The following is a 14,939-nucleotide window of genomic DNA, read 5'->3' as shown; positions in this document are numbered from 1 at the left end:
CGGGTGTTCGGACCGATGGTGGTGTCGTCTTGAAACAAGTTCGCGCAAGGTACGTGGAGGGGAATGAAAAGATACATGAGTACTCCAAGATATCGAAATGACAGCATATAAAGGGAGTTATTGACCCTCTGCACAGGTCGCAGCATCCGCGACGAGCCTGCTCTGTAGGCACCGTCTCGAAGCCCGGGACTAGTGGGATAAGATCCTTGCCTGGTGTGAAGCATAACGGCTGTTCTTCCTCTGACGCGCTTAGCGGCCATGTCAAAAAGAGCTGATCAGCGTCGTCGAATCATCAAAGATAGCCGTGAGAAACAGTCTCATTGGTGCCGTGACACTCTTCCACCGGCCGCAGACACCCGCATACGAGCAAGGAGGAAGACGGCGGACACGAAGCCACAGAGCAAAGCCTCGTAGTTGACGTCCAGGTATATTTCTTGGCTACCTAATGACAGTCCAGGGACGCCTGCTGGGATCCTGGTGATGTCTTACCAGCGCACATGGCTTCGCGGTCACAGGACGGCTGGGGCGTGTGGTTCGTCCGGAGGGAGCAGAGCTGAGATTAGATGACCAAAAGGCAGCAACGGAAGTGCGCTACCGGCGGCATCCGTGCTGTGAGCACGGGCTGACGACGATGCTTCTCTCGTTACCAGAGGAAAGTGCCGATGCTAAACCAAACATTCCGGTGCCCAAAGTGCGCGGCGTGCAGATGCATGCGGCGTAGTGGCAAGAAGGATTCGTACGTCTCTCGATTAGCATCCTTGTGGATGAGCAACAAGCTTCGTGGTGTCGTGTGTGTGCAGGGGGTCACGATGTCAGACGCGACGGAAGTGGCATGAAGCACTGACCACCCGACGTCAGCCCTAACTTCTCTTACTAAGCAAAGAACTACCTAGGTAAATGCGACACTTCCGAGGTCAACCATCACGTTGTTCTTGTTGAGAGTTGATGTTGTTGGTATGGGAACTCATAAAAGCAGCCTTGCCTGCTGATCCACGAAGCATGTAATACGTCGAACTACAACTAAACACTCGCGAGGCGAATTAAACTCGCAAACATCCATTCATAAATTCGTGAATTCTCAAGATCGATCCTGTCATCTCAGACCAGCTACTCCCCAACCCGCAGCCCACTAGTAAACATGCCTCCACCCCCTCTCAACACCCGTATGCTCACTCCACCCCTCCGCCTCATCCAACCTCCTATTCAAACTCTTCGCCCTCATCTTAACCAACGTAGCACTAACAACACAAGCCGCACACCCAAAAAGAATCAACCCCCCACCGAGGCGATAAAACGGCTCCTGACTCGTCGGAAAGAAGTACGGACTAAACCAATGACTAGTCTGACTAATGCAATTCGCAATCGCAATAAGTGCCGCCTTCTTACTCCTAGGCGCGGGGACAAGCGTCGTCTCCCAGCTCAATTGCAGATTGAGGCCGGAGTAGGTGCCGCTGATGAGCAGGATGAGACCGACGTAGCGGGCGCCGATGTTGAGGGTGCCGATGAGGGCGGCGCAGCCGACGGCGGACATGACGATGGGGAGCACGATGTGGTAGTAGGATTCTTGGAAGCGGCCGGATGTGTATGCCATTCCGCAGGCGAAGGCGTAGGCGATGGCGTAGGGAGGGGCTTGGACGAGGTAGGTGGTTAGTTCGGAGAAGTGGAATGTCTTCATGATCTGATTCTTGAGGTTAGCCACTGGAATAAGGAGTAAGTGGTACTGGACATGGGGACGTACCGATGGCAGGAAATCCTTGAAGCTTTGCGCTGTTACGAGCGCGAAGTGCATCAGGCAGAAGTACCAGGTAAATGGATCTGCGGCTGCGGCTTTGACACCATCCCACGTGCCGCCGACACCCTCGTCATGGCCGCCGTTGGACACTTGTACGCGGTACATGGCCATTTCGCTCTCTTCCGGGGTCAGCCATTTGGTGTCGTGCGGCCACGAGGGAAGCAGGAAGTAGGCACCGGCGGCCACAAGAATAGATGCAGCGCCTTCGATGATGAAGAACCATTGCCATGCGTGGAGTCCGAGAACCTCGTCCATGTTTGTCAAGATACCGGCGGCCAAGAATCCAGACAAGATATTCGACATGGTGTTTCCTGCATGCCAGATAGCCATACGCATGGGGTTCTCCTCTTTGGTGTACCAGGAAGATGTCACTGTTGCCCGTCAGTTCCAGCTCATTGAATGTGGGTCTAATGCACGGGAACATACTCAGCGTGATACCCGGGAAGAAAGGCGCCTCAGACAAGCCGATGAAGAAACGACACACGGCGAAGCCAGCTCCACTGGTCATTGCTGGCATACAGATTGTGGCGGTACTCCATGCCATCATCATGGACGGCAGAAGCCATCTTGGGTCGGCCTTTGCGAGCCACAGGTTACCGGGGAGTTGGCCAACGAGATAGCCGACGTAGAAGGTTGACTGGAGGTAGAGGTACAACGTTAGCGTAAGCTCTCAACATCGTAGGCGTAGGGGTAAGCTTGGAGTGGTGGGAAGAACATACTATACCCGTATTCCAGATAGTGTCGCTCATGTGCAAGTCCTTTTGTAGCCCAGCCAGGCGTGCATTGGACACGTTGATGCGATCGAGGTAGCTAGGTTTGGTAAGCACAACAATGCAAGAGTACGCTTCGAAATTCTTACTTCATGAGAAACATCAGAGTGATGCATGGCATGAGTCTCCAGTCAAGCCGCTTGACAAGTCTCTTGTTCAACGCATCCATTTGTTCCTGGCTCAAATCTCTCAATGTTTCGAAGCGAGCCTGAATCTGCTGCGGTGTGATGGGTCCAGATTCAGGAGCTACCTCCTTGAACTCAGCACCTGCCATCTTCTCGTCGATGCTCGTCATCTTCTCGTCGGTGTTCGTCATGTTGCTGTGTCGAGTGCGCCGACGACCGAGCTGTGAATTGATGTTGCATCTTCACGACACCCACCTCGTCGTTATATAGACAATCGGCCATTTGAAAAGCCTTTGCACGATTGGCCGCGGGCTATCTCACGGATTCGGCTGCCAAAGGCGTCTAGCAAGCATACCAAGGGTCTAGAGAGGAGGCTAAGAATGCGAGCAGGCCTGGGGAATGCGGGGCCCCAGGAAACGGCGAACCATGGCAGTGGATATGCGCCACTGTCAGTCCCCGTTTGGCAACTAAGGCTGGTTCCAAGAAGCTAGAGCGAGGGGATGCCGGTACGCGAAGGATCTCGGAGCGTTGTTGACACGCCATGCCTCGAAGCGAGCCCTTCCTTCCCGCGGGTAAGTCGAAGCCGCATTCGTTGCCGCGGGATGTGTAGCCCATGCCGTCCCGCGGCTGGACTGTAGGCTGCAATTTTCATGGGGTTGCCTCTCGCATGATATTGCCGCGGGAGTGTGCAGAGCATCAGATGCGGCGTTCGTGAAAGACAGGAGAAGATGCGCCGTTGGCCACGTGCGATGAACGACGTTGTCCCAGCCCGTCGGTATCGGACCAGATAAGGCGCTCAAAGTGCCCCACCCTGGCACGTCGGATCGTGCACAGTCAGGGTGACTTTAATTTACTATCACAATACAACACAGCGCAAATATGTACTCTCTTGAAAGCCATTAGAGCTATGCAGCATAGCGCGTCTATACACAGTTGATTGATTATAATGTCACATGTAGTCTTCGGCTAGGGTTCAGCGGCACGCGATTTGATAGAGACAATGATGGCAGTAGTAGTAATTTATCGTAATACTAGACAATATGGAGCAAAGCCAAATTCTACGAGGATATAAATCAACGCCACTAAAAACACCCGATCTCTATAACGATGACGGAGTCATAAGAGCTGCGAGCTTCTCATATACAGTAAAGACTATGCCGCCACTGAAAACCAATCGGCCCAGTCGCATGGTACTTCCACTCCAGAACCCGCGAACACCAGCGTGTTGCATAACGCTCCAGAAAGCCTCCATTGTACTCGCGCCTTGTGCGCTCTGGGCGCGCGTCTTGATGGTATCGAAAGGCTGTGTTGCATAGACAGTAATGGTGCCGGCTATGGCACCCAGGCCGAACGTGACGAAGCTATTCTGCGGCAAGTTCTTCTGGCGCGCGACATCCTTCAAGACGTTGTAGGAGCCCATGCGGACGGCAGACGTGGCTGACTGCTTCATGGTAGTGGACACGAGCCCGCGATACAGGCCAGGTAGGCCGTGGGTGTGCAGGATCATCTGTGTGGCGTGGAAACCCCCGCGATAGCGCGCAGCACTGGTGCTCTTCGCGTTGTCGATCAGGGCCGTCTTGACGCGCTCTGTGGGCGTGACAGCGACGATGCTCTCGACGCTGCCGGCCAGCATTCCGGCCAGCACGCCGCGCGCGGGAGACAGCACGCCCTGCTCGTCGGCGAGGCGGTTGCGGATAGAGTCGAAGGAGAGGAAGCGCACGCCAGCTTTGAAGGCGGTGCCCACTATCAGCGTGGAGCAGCCTGTGTAGATGGCGCCGACGCCATGGGTGCGGGCGACGTGAGCGACCACGGCGAAGGGGTTCTTGGAGCCACCGCTGCCGGCCTGCAGTTGGGCGCGCGTCTTGGCAAACTCGAAGGGATAGGTTGCTGTGGCCTCGACGCCGCCCGCGACGGCACCGGATAGCAGCGAGACTAGGGCTGTTGGGGTCTGCTTCTTCGCGGCTGTCGAGGCACGTGACTTGGCGGGTGCGGGCGCGGGCGACAGGGCGCCGACGTCGACGCTGGGGGGTGCAAGTGTTGTGCTCATGGTGTGCGATGCCGGCCCCGAAGAGCCATGTTGCTATCTATATCTTCACACTCCCGTCACCATTCCCGTTACCACTCCCGTCATCACGGTGACCCGTCCGGCCTACTATGAGCGACCGCGGTACTAATGGCTACCCGTCTGAACGGGCCGGATACGCAAACGGGCGGTCGAGTCATGTACATTAAGCCGCAGGAGGAACGTAAGTCACGACAAAGGCGAGTGCAGCGACGTGTAGGATGAAGTGCAGTGCGGAGCACCCCACATGCGCCTGCGTCTTTAACAACCTGCACGTGGGAGAGACTAGAGGCGGGGCCTAGGCAGAGCCTATCACGCAACATTGTAGTAGCACAGTAAGTCATGAATCAATATGCCGCTCCGGGAGACGGACCCCGATTTTCAACGTGAACTCTTCGAACAGACCAAAGCAGCACTCAACGCCAAATACGGGGTTCTGCAATACGATCTCCCATTACCGCTCATCCTCGTCGATGGACAAGCAAGCCCACCACTACCATGCTGTGAACCCGCAGAGGAAACCCTGGCCATCAGTGCCCACACATCCGCACGCATTCATGCCGTTTACGAGCAGTCCGCTGCTGCGTGTATAGCGGTTGAGGACCCGCCATCCAGCATCGCCCTTAACATCGAAATCGAGACACAAAAGTTCGACACAGACGACCTGGGATGCCTGGTGTGCTACCATCGCAGACACCACTCGCACCGCCTGCAGCTACAAAACCCAGAGAAACTACCCGATCTACCCTTCATAAGCAGTCTCTCCATCAGATCAGCGTGCGGCTCCGACGCCGACACCGCAAGAGACATACGCCCTCTATCTCCCCTCGTACCACTGCAATGCCTCGTCCACCTGCCAGCAGTACAAGAATGGACCGCCCGTTGGTTATGGGAAAGACCCATGCCGTCCACCATTTCGAGCAAGGTGATGCGCGAGCATTGGACCTGGCCGTGGGAAGGTCCCTTACGAGACGCCCGCCACGAGTTTGGCGATGCCATCATAGACCAGGAGAAGTACCTCTGCGGCAAAAGGATCCCCGCCAGTCTGACCAGAGCCGCACTGCATTTCTATCCTTTCTTCTCACTCCCCAAGCACGACCAGTCCCTTGCCCGACCAAACCTGATCCACCCCGCAGACAAAGACCCCGTCTCCATCGGTCTGCGCAGACTCGGTGCCCAACTAACCCTATTCGACATCCGTGCCATGGTGACTCCCGACCTCTTCCCCCTTCCCAACGCACCAACCCCGCAGCAATGGTCACGAATGCGGCGCTTCAGACTCGAATTCCATCCCTTGCGTCCAGACGGGCGGTGGTACTTCATCGGGCCCCGAGGCGAGGACCCTCACGACTCTGAACAAGGAGGCTACAAGATCTCAGACACCGCACATTACCTCCGGGAGATCGACCGGGATGAGTGCGGGGATCTCCGTGGTCGGTATGATTACGAAGTCACCGACGGACCCGAATACGATGTAAACATGTTCCGCGTCCAGCCCTGCAGAGAGCGCATCGAGCCGCTGCTTGCGGCGTTTGCGAAGGCGCTGACGAGCGAGAATATGCCGGATCTTGAGGACGCGGAGGTATTTACGCACCTGTGGTGGTGCCCCTCGGACGAAAGAGAAGTGGAGGAGTATGGTTTAAGGATGAAGAAGGGGCATAAATGGGGTGTCAAGTTCATTGCTGGGCGTGGTAGTGAGACGCAGAAGAACGGCGATGCTGCTGCTGCGGCATTGAGACTACCGGTGGTGCAGTGGCAGGTTGGCGACTGGAGACCCAGCGAGGAGGTCATGAGTTTGTTTGAAAGACTTGGACAGCAGGAGTGGCTCGATCTCGAGTGGGGTAGGTATAGAGATACGGCGGGGCGCGATTTGCTGGGTAACAGTCAGTCTACACCTATATAGTCAGGCACACAACATAATACCGAACCATCTCTACATTTCGATCGACTTCAGCAAGGAATTGAGGCAGGACTTGAGAATGTCTATCACCAAGTCACCACATTTCCAACAACACCAGCAAACACAACCATATGAAGAAGTGGGGTATCTAAATTCCTTCTCCTTACTACGAAAAGAAGAGAAGAAAAAAACACGACATGTGCATACATGCAAACAAGCCCACAGCCGTAAGAAAAAAGGCCAGCGAAAAAGACGCGTGGCTGATAAAAACACTCGATCCAGTCGTGACTGTCGTAATCCTCCGCAGTTCAAATACAACATCCCATCCCATCCCATCCCTTTCCCGCTCCCCTTTGTCTTTGTACAATCTCTCCCATCCACCCGTCTACCTCCTCCTCCTCTTCGCACTCGCACTCGCACTCCCACCCCCACTCCCACTACCATTCCCCCTCCTCGTCTCATCCTCCACCTCCTCCACCGTCGCCGCCGGACTAGTACTATTACTACTCCCCCCACTCCCCGCACTCTCAATCTTACCCACGCCATTCACATTCCCACCATTCCCACTCGCACCCCCCGTCGCATCATCCACACCAAGCAACCCATTATCCTCACCCCCAATCCCATTCGCATCATCCGCGAAATCAAACCCACCAGTATCCCCATTCGCGGGATCAACATCAAAAGGCGTACTAGCATCGAATGTGAAATCAGGTAGACCACCGCCGCCGTTGGTACTGGTGTTGATGCCGTTAATCCCGTTTACGGTCACTTTTTGGTCTGCTGGGGGATTCGCGTCTGCGGTGAAGAAATCGTCGTCGTTGACAAAGTGGCCCATGTTGAGATCGAACCCGCCGGGTTCGCCTAGGCCGCCGTCGTCGCCGGTTGCACCGCCAAAGTACCCGTCGTTGCCTTCGCCAAGACCGGAGATCTGGCCTGTGGGGGATAGCGGCAGGATACGCTCGTGGATGTGTTGGATTTTGCTGTTTTGCTGGTCGGACAACTTTTGTAGCATCTCTAGTTGTTGCTGTGTCGCTTGGTACTGCGCTAGGTCACCCAGCAAGCGGTCCATTTCAGGCGGATGCGGGTTGGTGAGCGCGTTATTTGTGTTTTGGGCGGACGTGTTGTTTACGATTTGAGAAAGGACATCATTCCGTTGTTGTGGGGTGAGAGGGACGTGGCCGTCTTGGGTTTGGTAATTCGATAAAGCGGCGGCGTAGTCGAAGTCTGAAGGTGGGGGCTGAGAAGTGCCGGAGTGGTTGGTTGCTGTGGCGTTGGCGTTTTGGATGGCCGACATGATGGCGGAGTTGTCGGCTAGTGGGTTTAGGTTGGAGGCGGGGTCGGGTTTGACTTGGGAGGGGGTTATGCTGTCTCTGGCTTGTTGGGAAAATGGTGACGACTGGGACTGCTGGCGATTCATCGATACTGAGGGCCTGAACACCGATTGTCGACTGCCAGGCCGTGTGATGGGACTAGCGAGTGGCCGGGCTGTTGGGCTCATGGTCGTGGCGCGGCCTGTCGTCGTTGGAGCGAGGTAGTCCTGGTTCGGTGCTGGCGCTGGTAGAATGGCAAGCGGTTTCTTGTTCCTCTGCAATTGCGGTGACTTTTGTGCTTCTTGCATGGGATAGTCGTCAACATCCACGACATTGCCGTGATGTTGTTGTCGTGCTGCGGGGAACATGTCTGCCAGATTCATATTCGCATTACCCTCTAGACTCCTATTATAAAAGGTGGCGAGGAATGTCAAAATGGCGTTGATAGAGTTCTCGTGGCGGTCGTGCAGCGCTTGGAAGGACGTCGCTCGTGAATACAACTCCTCATTCTGGCGTTTGATCTGGGTAAGGACGTTGGAGATGAGCTTCTGTTGCTGCTGGAGTTCCCTGACTTCAACCCGCAGGCTGTTGTACTCGGATCGCGGGATCATGGCCATCTGCTCGTTTCCCCTGACGGCTACTTCCTCAACATAGCCTCCGCCCCCTGTATCTTGAATGTACTTGCGGTCTTCGTCGCTATCGCCCTTGTTTTCTTCGTCCCGTTTCCGCTTCGGTCCGGTAACAGGATTCTTCGGCTTCTGGATCAGCCACAACAACTCTTGTCGACCGCGCTTGAAGTATTTGTTGTAGTACTCGCTAGGTGCTTTCGCTTTTGTCTCGCTGGCTTTCATCGAATTGTCCGAGAGTCCGACCTTCTTGTGGAAGCCGTACATGTTCAGTTGCCGTACGAAGGACGCATAGTTGTTGTGCTTGAAAAGCTCGGGTATCAGGGTCCTCGCAAATTCGTCTTCGTCGAGCACGATGAAGGAGTTGCCGTCGTCCGACCAGCGAATGAGGTTTTCGTTCTTGTTGTTATCGAGGAAACTGTCAACGTCAGTCACGGTCCTGAGTACAGTCTGCAAAGATACTCACCTGCTCAACTTTTGCACAAACGGCGGGATCTGTTTCCGCTTCGCCTGTGCATCCTTCTTGGCGATAGCCGCCTTCTGCTCCAGCTCCTCATCGTCATCCACCGTCTCCCACTGTTGCGTCGGACTGGCAAATCCATCCCATTGATTCCGCCGTGGCGCAGGAGCAAGTTGCTGGTTTGTGTTTCGCCGTACCAATTGCCCCGCCATCTCCGCGCCGTCGTTGTATCCATCGAGCGACACAACGCGGCTGTGGCCTCCGCCCATGCTCTGGCCGTTGTAGTCGTACAGCGGCGGGTCGGTGAAGTTCATGTCTGCGCCAGCCGTGGGGTCATTCCAGTTCATGTATGAGTCGGTCGCGGGGATGTCGTGCTGGTACGCCTGAGTGGGAGCCTGTGGTGAAGCACCCGGCGCGCGCCGCTTGCGGTTCGACATGAGTGCTCGCGCGCCTCGTGTGGCTGGAGCGAGGGAGATGTTTGATGGGTGCGTCTACTGTGTGTATCCGGTGATCCCGCCGGCCTGAAAGATTCTTCGCGGGCCCTCGAGCGCGGCTATCAGCCTTGTCAATTCCGTGCAGATGCGAAGCCGTGGAAGTGCGAACAGACACTCCAAGTCAATGATGGAGTTTAATCGTAGGCCCTAGGTCGCGCGATTCCGTCACGATTATGTAGCGGCGCAGTCCAGATTGTTGTCTTGTTGTCGCAGTTTTACTACACCACCGGGTGATTGTTCGAAACAGTTCGTTGACTCGCACAAAGAATCGGGGGGTGTTCCAGCAAAGGGCGCAAATACAAACGCCTGAGGGGCGGTTCTGGAAGGTAGCGGCGTCGTGATCAGGAAGGGCGCCGCGAGGCAGACATTCGGCGGAGCAAGATGAGTCGGGTCGTTTAAGTTTTGGTGGAGAAATCCGGGGTACCGGCAACCAATGGGTGGGCAGGCAGGCGATGGCGCTGTCGAAGGGTGTGCGCAACGTGTTCAGATGCGGCGGAAGCCTGGCGGCGGGCGGTTGGATGGTGTGCAAGGCAGCGTCGGCAATGTCGCGTACGAACGCTCACGATGAGATCAGTAGACTTCACCGCACCGCCAGCGTCATTCGCTTAGCCTCGCGCTAGCATGACTCGCAACATCGTCTGGGTCCTGTCAGTAGTAGTAATGCTAACGTCCACTTTTCGACGCGACCTACAGCATCCTATACATACTCACTTGCATCTCTCAACACCGGACTTGCAACGACATAAGGGCGTCAAAACTCTGTCATCCCGCCCCCCAGCCACGTCGACCCATGACAGCCGGCATGATTTGCATTCGGCCCGTTTGAGGTGGAACGATGGCATTTCGCCTGCAATTCCCATGCTTTACTACAGATTTCCCATATTATTCTCCGATCAACAGCGCCACTCATCGAGATCCATCCTGCCGCCGGTGGTCTATCATGCCAGGGGCTCAAACGCTGAATGGTTCTGGCTTCTGTACACTTGCTCTACAGTATTCAACCACGCCTCGGATTCCTACCTGGGAATCCTTGAGAGCAGATGCCTCATACATCATCCGATCGACAGTGCATCTTGTCGGGATCTTTGGCAGTGCATGCAGTTGACCATCGCAGCTCACACCTGAATGAGATGGCCATTACCTCCCTCCTCCGCCCCCACCCGCCCAAGCTGACGACGTCCAACGAGAGACCTTCACCCCCTCCCCCACCCATCCGTGCCTTGACCTCCCCTGCTTTACGACAGATCTCCTATAATCCTCCGATCAACAGTGCGTCCCATCATGATCCATCCCAGCATGGCACCCCTTCATACCAGGGACTCCCCATCGAATGTTCTAGATATCACCTGATTTGGTATAATGTTTGTTGACTCGTACGTTGCAAGATAAGTAACGTGGTGTCAGATCGACTCAACAGCCAGGGTACAAAGTCATGCGCCACGCGGCAGCGCTGCGATAGGTAGAGAAAGCATCTCCGGAGAAGTGTGATATGTGAGTTTGGATTGGCCGGAGAGCGGAAGCGAGTGGCCAGAGCAACATCATACACAGAATGGTGTATCGGACATGAGCGGTACTTTGGCTTTGAGGTTTCCATGTAGTTGGGACAAAGTCTTTGCAGCGATTTGTAATACTAAGTAGGAACCCCGACTTAGAACACTGTGTCTAGAATGTGAGGAATAGCAACCAGCGGGGACAGTAGCACAGAAAATCACTTTAGCTTCTGCTTCTCGACTGCCGCACCAGGCACAAGCATGCAATGAGATGGGGCGATTACAAAAGCTAGACATGCACCTCCACCCTGCGCCTCTGCGAGACTGGAACGTGATTAGTAACTATGCAGTCGGATCAAAGTTTAACGCACAGCTAAACACACATTATACTCATAGCAAAACGCACGAACAACAAGGGTAAATCAATTCAAAAATTGCACACCTTCCATTACAATCCTGTCGCACCACCTGGGGGCCAGCACTATCCAAAAGACTATAGTAATAAAAGAATCGCGAATCGAAAAACTGAGAGGAGCAGGGGAAACGACAGACAAGAAAAACGAAACTATCAACCTGAACCCAGTTCGGAAAAAGAAACAGGTTCCAAAATGACAACAGCAGCAACAAACTACGACAACATGAAATCCCACATGTTCATGATCAAAAAATATGCTTTTTGCTTTGCGCAACCCAAATGCCAAATGTGGGAATGAATGGATGGATAGGAGGAGGGCGGAAAATTGATTTAGGGGGGCAGTGGGCCCATATGGGAAAGTTCTGGATCTTCTTGGTGGTTGTTATACTAATGTCTTATCTTTCTACCGTTTCGTAGCATCATTCTTCGTATGCATCGTAAAGGTTCAATCCAGGGTGTGTTTGGCGTGGTAGTGTAGCGTGGGCCGAGGGCGGTTCAAAGGCCGTTAAAGACGTTCTCGTGGTCGTTCATGGGGTGGCGCCATCGCACGTTTCGTTGATGTGATAGGAAGGAGTGAGGATACGTGCGTCGACATTCATTTTCGTCGTTGCGTGATTAAGCTATTGGCCTACGAGGATTTCGACGTTGGATTGACTCGACAGCTCATCGCTGTTGCGGTTCTGATGGCCGTTTTGGCGGGGGCGGCCGAAGCCCTGGCCGCGTTCAGGGAGGGGTCCACGGGGTTGGCGCGACGGACGGTCGTCGTAGTTTGTGCTGAAGGAGCGGTGGCCGCCAATGGGGCCAGGCGCGTCCCAAGACGTCATTTGGCGCAGAGCACGCGGGCTGCTGTTTTGCGGGTAGCCGGAGCTGAGTTGCATTCGGTTCATTTCGCGCTCGAGCAGGCTGTCGTCGCGTTGCGACATGGAGCCCGTCGTGGGGGTGCCGTTGGGGTTGGTCGAACTACCGCTGTAGCCGAGTCCTTCGAGCGAGATGCCGCCTGGGCGGCCGATGGGGTGGCTGGCGGTCGAGGGCGCGGGCGAAGGCGTGTAGGAGCGGAGGTCGGCGTAGGACTTGGCGCCGCGGAGGTTGGGCACTGCGTTCAGGCCGCCGGGCGAGTCGGGGAATCCGAGAAGACCTGATGGCTGCCTGTTGAAGGCGTTGTAGAATCCACCCTCGGCGCGCACATCACTGAAGTCAGTGGTCGCCGCGCGGTTGAGGTTGCGGCGAGGCTGCTCCATGTGGTTGCTGGGCATCTGCGGCATTGGGGGGCTGAGGCCCTGGTTGTCGTGGACCTTAAAAATGTGCACCTGTCGCTGTTCGCCGGTGCCCTTGGACACATGCGCGAGGCCTAGCTGATGAGCCAGAGTGTGGACGGTGCGGCGTTGGAGTGGCGCCAGATTCGGGGGGAACGTCATGCTGTCGCGCTCCTTGGTTTCCTTGAACAAAAGCAACTGCGTGTAGAATTGGAGCACTTGGGGGTCGTTGAGGTCGACATCTAAGTAGGTGTTAGCAATGTTCCCGTCACATGTTCCGTCCCCAACATACCAACAGTCTTTGATGCCGATCCAGCTCGCATGGCGGAAACTGGCGATGGCGATGTAGCGGGCATGTGCGAGGCAAGGGAGCCAAACGAAGCCTGTGATTGCAGACCGCCGCCGAGGGGCCGGTGCTGCTCCTCGAGCTGTCCGCGACGTTCACGCTTCTCCCGCTCAATACGCTCCCGCTCGGCCAATGGCAGCATCTTCTTGTACTCGACACGCAGCTTCCGGCCGTTGAGCTCAAAGTGGTTCATCGACTCGATGACGGCGGCCGTCTCCTCGGCGGTGGTGAAGTTGGCAAAGGCCAGGCCCCTGAAGACGCCGTTGTCGAAGTGGTAGTTGAAGGCATAGGGCAGGGGTAGGCGCAGTTCCGTCATGAGCGAGACGAGCTGCTCCTTCTTGACGGCAAAGGGGATGTTCTTGATGACGATGGCGGTGGGGATGAGCTCTTCGTCGACGTCGTGGCCGTAGCTCGTGTTCTGCATGGCGCTGAGGTTGTTGTTGCCCAGGGCAAAGCTGGGCAGGCCTTGGGGCTGCTGGTCCATCCATCCCTGTAAAGTCAGTACTGACTCCATTCATCTATCGAGTGTCGGGTGTGCTTACCGATGGCAGTGCGCTCCGCCCTCCGCCGCGCTGCTGCGACTTGATGCGGGCCTGCTGGGTGCCCCCGAGGGAACCCAGGCCCTGGTTCTGGGAGAAGGCGTTGGTGTTCCAGCCCTGGGGCGCGCCCATGTCGTAGCCGTAGGCGCCGGCGTGCATGGTCTGGTTGAGGCGCTCGTAGTTGCGCGGCTGGTCGTACCTTTGGTGATCGTCTTGCGCGTACATGGTGTTGGGCTGTTGCTGCTGCACCTGCTGGTAGGCGTCGAACTGGCGAGAGGGCATGCGGTGCAGGGTGCCAGAGTGGGGCTGGTTCCGTTGGGCAATGGGCGAGCGCGACGTCGACTGGTCGTACGCCGACGAGTACATTATATGTGTGCGGCGAGGGAGGGCCGGGGCGGTGTTTGGGTGCAGAGCAAGAAAATTAACAGCGGAGGTAAGAGTAGCACGTGGTCCAAGCTCGTAATGTCGTGAAATGAGCGGAAGGCGGCCGTCGCAAACAGGTCAGGTCGGATCGGAGGAGAAAAGGGGTCGGCGTGAGCTCGAGCTTGCGTGGTCGAGGTTGGCTGGCGATGGTAATAATCAGGGATGCCTGGCGGACCCAGCGCAGTCGTCCCCTTTCGAGCCGCACTTTTCGGTGGGACGCGAACAACAGGCTAGCAGACGTCAGAGGGCTTCAATATCGCTAACACGCGACAGGGTGGATGCGTAGCTGGCTGGATGCGACGACGATGCCCGCCGCTTGGAAGCAAAAGTTGTCCTGACACCCACTAACGGCGCGGGGAGACGGCTGCACACGTGCCCGCGACGACAGAGGGCAGCTGTTTCAATAGTCTCGCGCGCAGCGAACGGCTGGCCAGGTCAGGAGTCAGCGACTTATCCATCTTGATTGGCGGACGCCCATCGTAAACCATCTCCCGCTGCACTCTGCCTAGGTCGTGTTTGGTATTAAGTTGTGTATACGGCTTGTTCCTCCCGCCGTCTGAGGCCGCTACCTCTTCGCCGCCCTCTACCATGACATCTCTCTTAAAATACCCTCGTCCGCACAGATGCCCTGGCCAGAGCCCAACACCCCCCATTACTCATGCCCACCATGTCTGCCCACGCGCCACATCACCGCCCTCCCTGGACGGGCCAGCCTCACAAAAGGGCGACAGAGGGATGGCCCGGCGTTCTGGAAGTCGCCAGGTGGCGGGCCGTAGCGTTAGCTCCCTGCCAATAACGTGGAACAACACCAACTCTGCTTTTCTCTTCCATCAACGCCTGCCAGAAGTGTCTGCTGTCAACGGCGTCGAGACAGGCCAAATCTGCCCCGTCGTGAACTCGAGGGACCTGCTCCTTTGGCCAGAATCCTCCG

General features: G+C 56.1%; 5 protein-coding genes across 5 annotated transcripts; 1 reads left to right on the top strand and 4 right to left on the bottom strand.

The window, feature by feature from the left end:
* Positions 1 to 1,129: 1,129 nt before the first annotated feature.
* On the bottom strand, positions 1,130 to 2,878 carry J4E92_009350 (uncharacterized protein; the record flags this gene model as incomplete). Its single annotated transcript, XM_051500698.1, has 4 exons — positions 1,130 to 2,163; positions 2,219 to 2,429; positions 2,512 to 2,602; positions 2,652 to 2,878. 4 exons carry the CDS (start codon positions 2,876 to 2,878, stop codon positions 1,130 to 1,132), a joined length of 1,563 nt encoding a protein of 520 aa, XP_051349045.1.
* Positions 2,879 to 3,786: 908 nt separating this feature from the next.
* Positions 3,787 to 4,734, bottom strand: J4E92_009349 (uncharacterized protein; the record flags this gene model as incomplete). Its single annotated transcript, XM_051500697.1, has 1 exon — positions 3,787 to 4,734. One exon carries the CDS (start codon positions 4,732 to 4,734, stop codon positions 3,787 to 3,789), a length of 948 nt encoding a protein of 315 aa, XP_051349044.1.
* A 367-nt stretch (positions 4,735 to 5,101) lies between these two features.
* Positions 5,102 to 6,652, top strand: J4E92_009348 (uncharacterized protein; the record flags this gene model as incomplete). Its single annotated transcript, XM_051500696.1, has 1 exon — positions 5,102 to 6,652. One exon carries the CDS (start codon positions 5,102 to 5,104, stop codon positions 6,650 to 6,652), a length of 1,551 nt encoding a protein of 516 aa, XP_051349043.1.
* Positions 6,653 to 7,034: 382 nt separating this feature from the next.
* J4E92_009347 (uncharacterized protein) lies at positions 7,035 to 9,485 on the bottom strand (the record flags this gene model as incomplete). Its single annotated transcript, XM_051500695.1, has 2 exons — positions 7,035 to 9,006; positions 9,055 to 9,485. The coding sequence occupies 2 exons, from the start codon at positions 9,483 to 9,485 to the stop codon at positions 7,035 to 7,037; spliced, it is 2,403 nt and encodes an 800-aa protein (XP_051349042.1).
* Positions 9,486 to 12,067: 2,582 nt separating this feature from the next.
* Positions 12,068 to 13,951, bottom strand: J4E92_009346 (uncharacterized protein; the record flags this gene model as incomplete). The annotated part of the gene is made up of 3 exons (XM_051500694.1): positions 12,068 to 12,942; positions 12,993 to 13,536; positions 13,589 to 13,951. The coding sequence occupies 3 exons, from the start codon at positions 13,949 to 13,951 to the stop codon at positions 12,068 to 12,070; spliced, it is 1,782 nt and encodes a 593-aa protein (XP_051349041.1).
* Between the last annotated feature and the right edge of the window lie 988 nt (positions 13,952 to 14,939).

The sequence above is a fragment of the Alternaria infectoria genome, assembly GCF_024043175.1.
Source record: "Alternaria infectoria strain BMP 0036 chromosome Unknown scaffold_23, whole genome shotgun sequence".
In the NCBI taxonomy this organism is placed as follows: Eukaryota; Fungi; Ascomycota; class Dothideomycetes; order Pleosporales; family Pleosporaceae; genus Alternaria; species Alternaria infectoria.
This window is presented reverse-complemented; position numbering and strand designations above follow the sequence as displayed.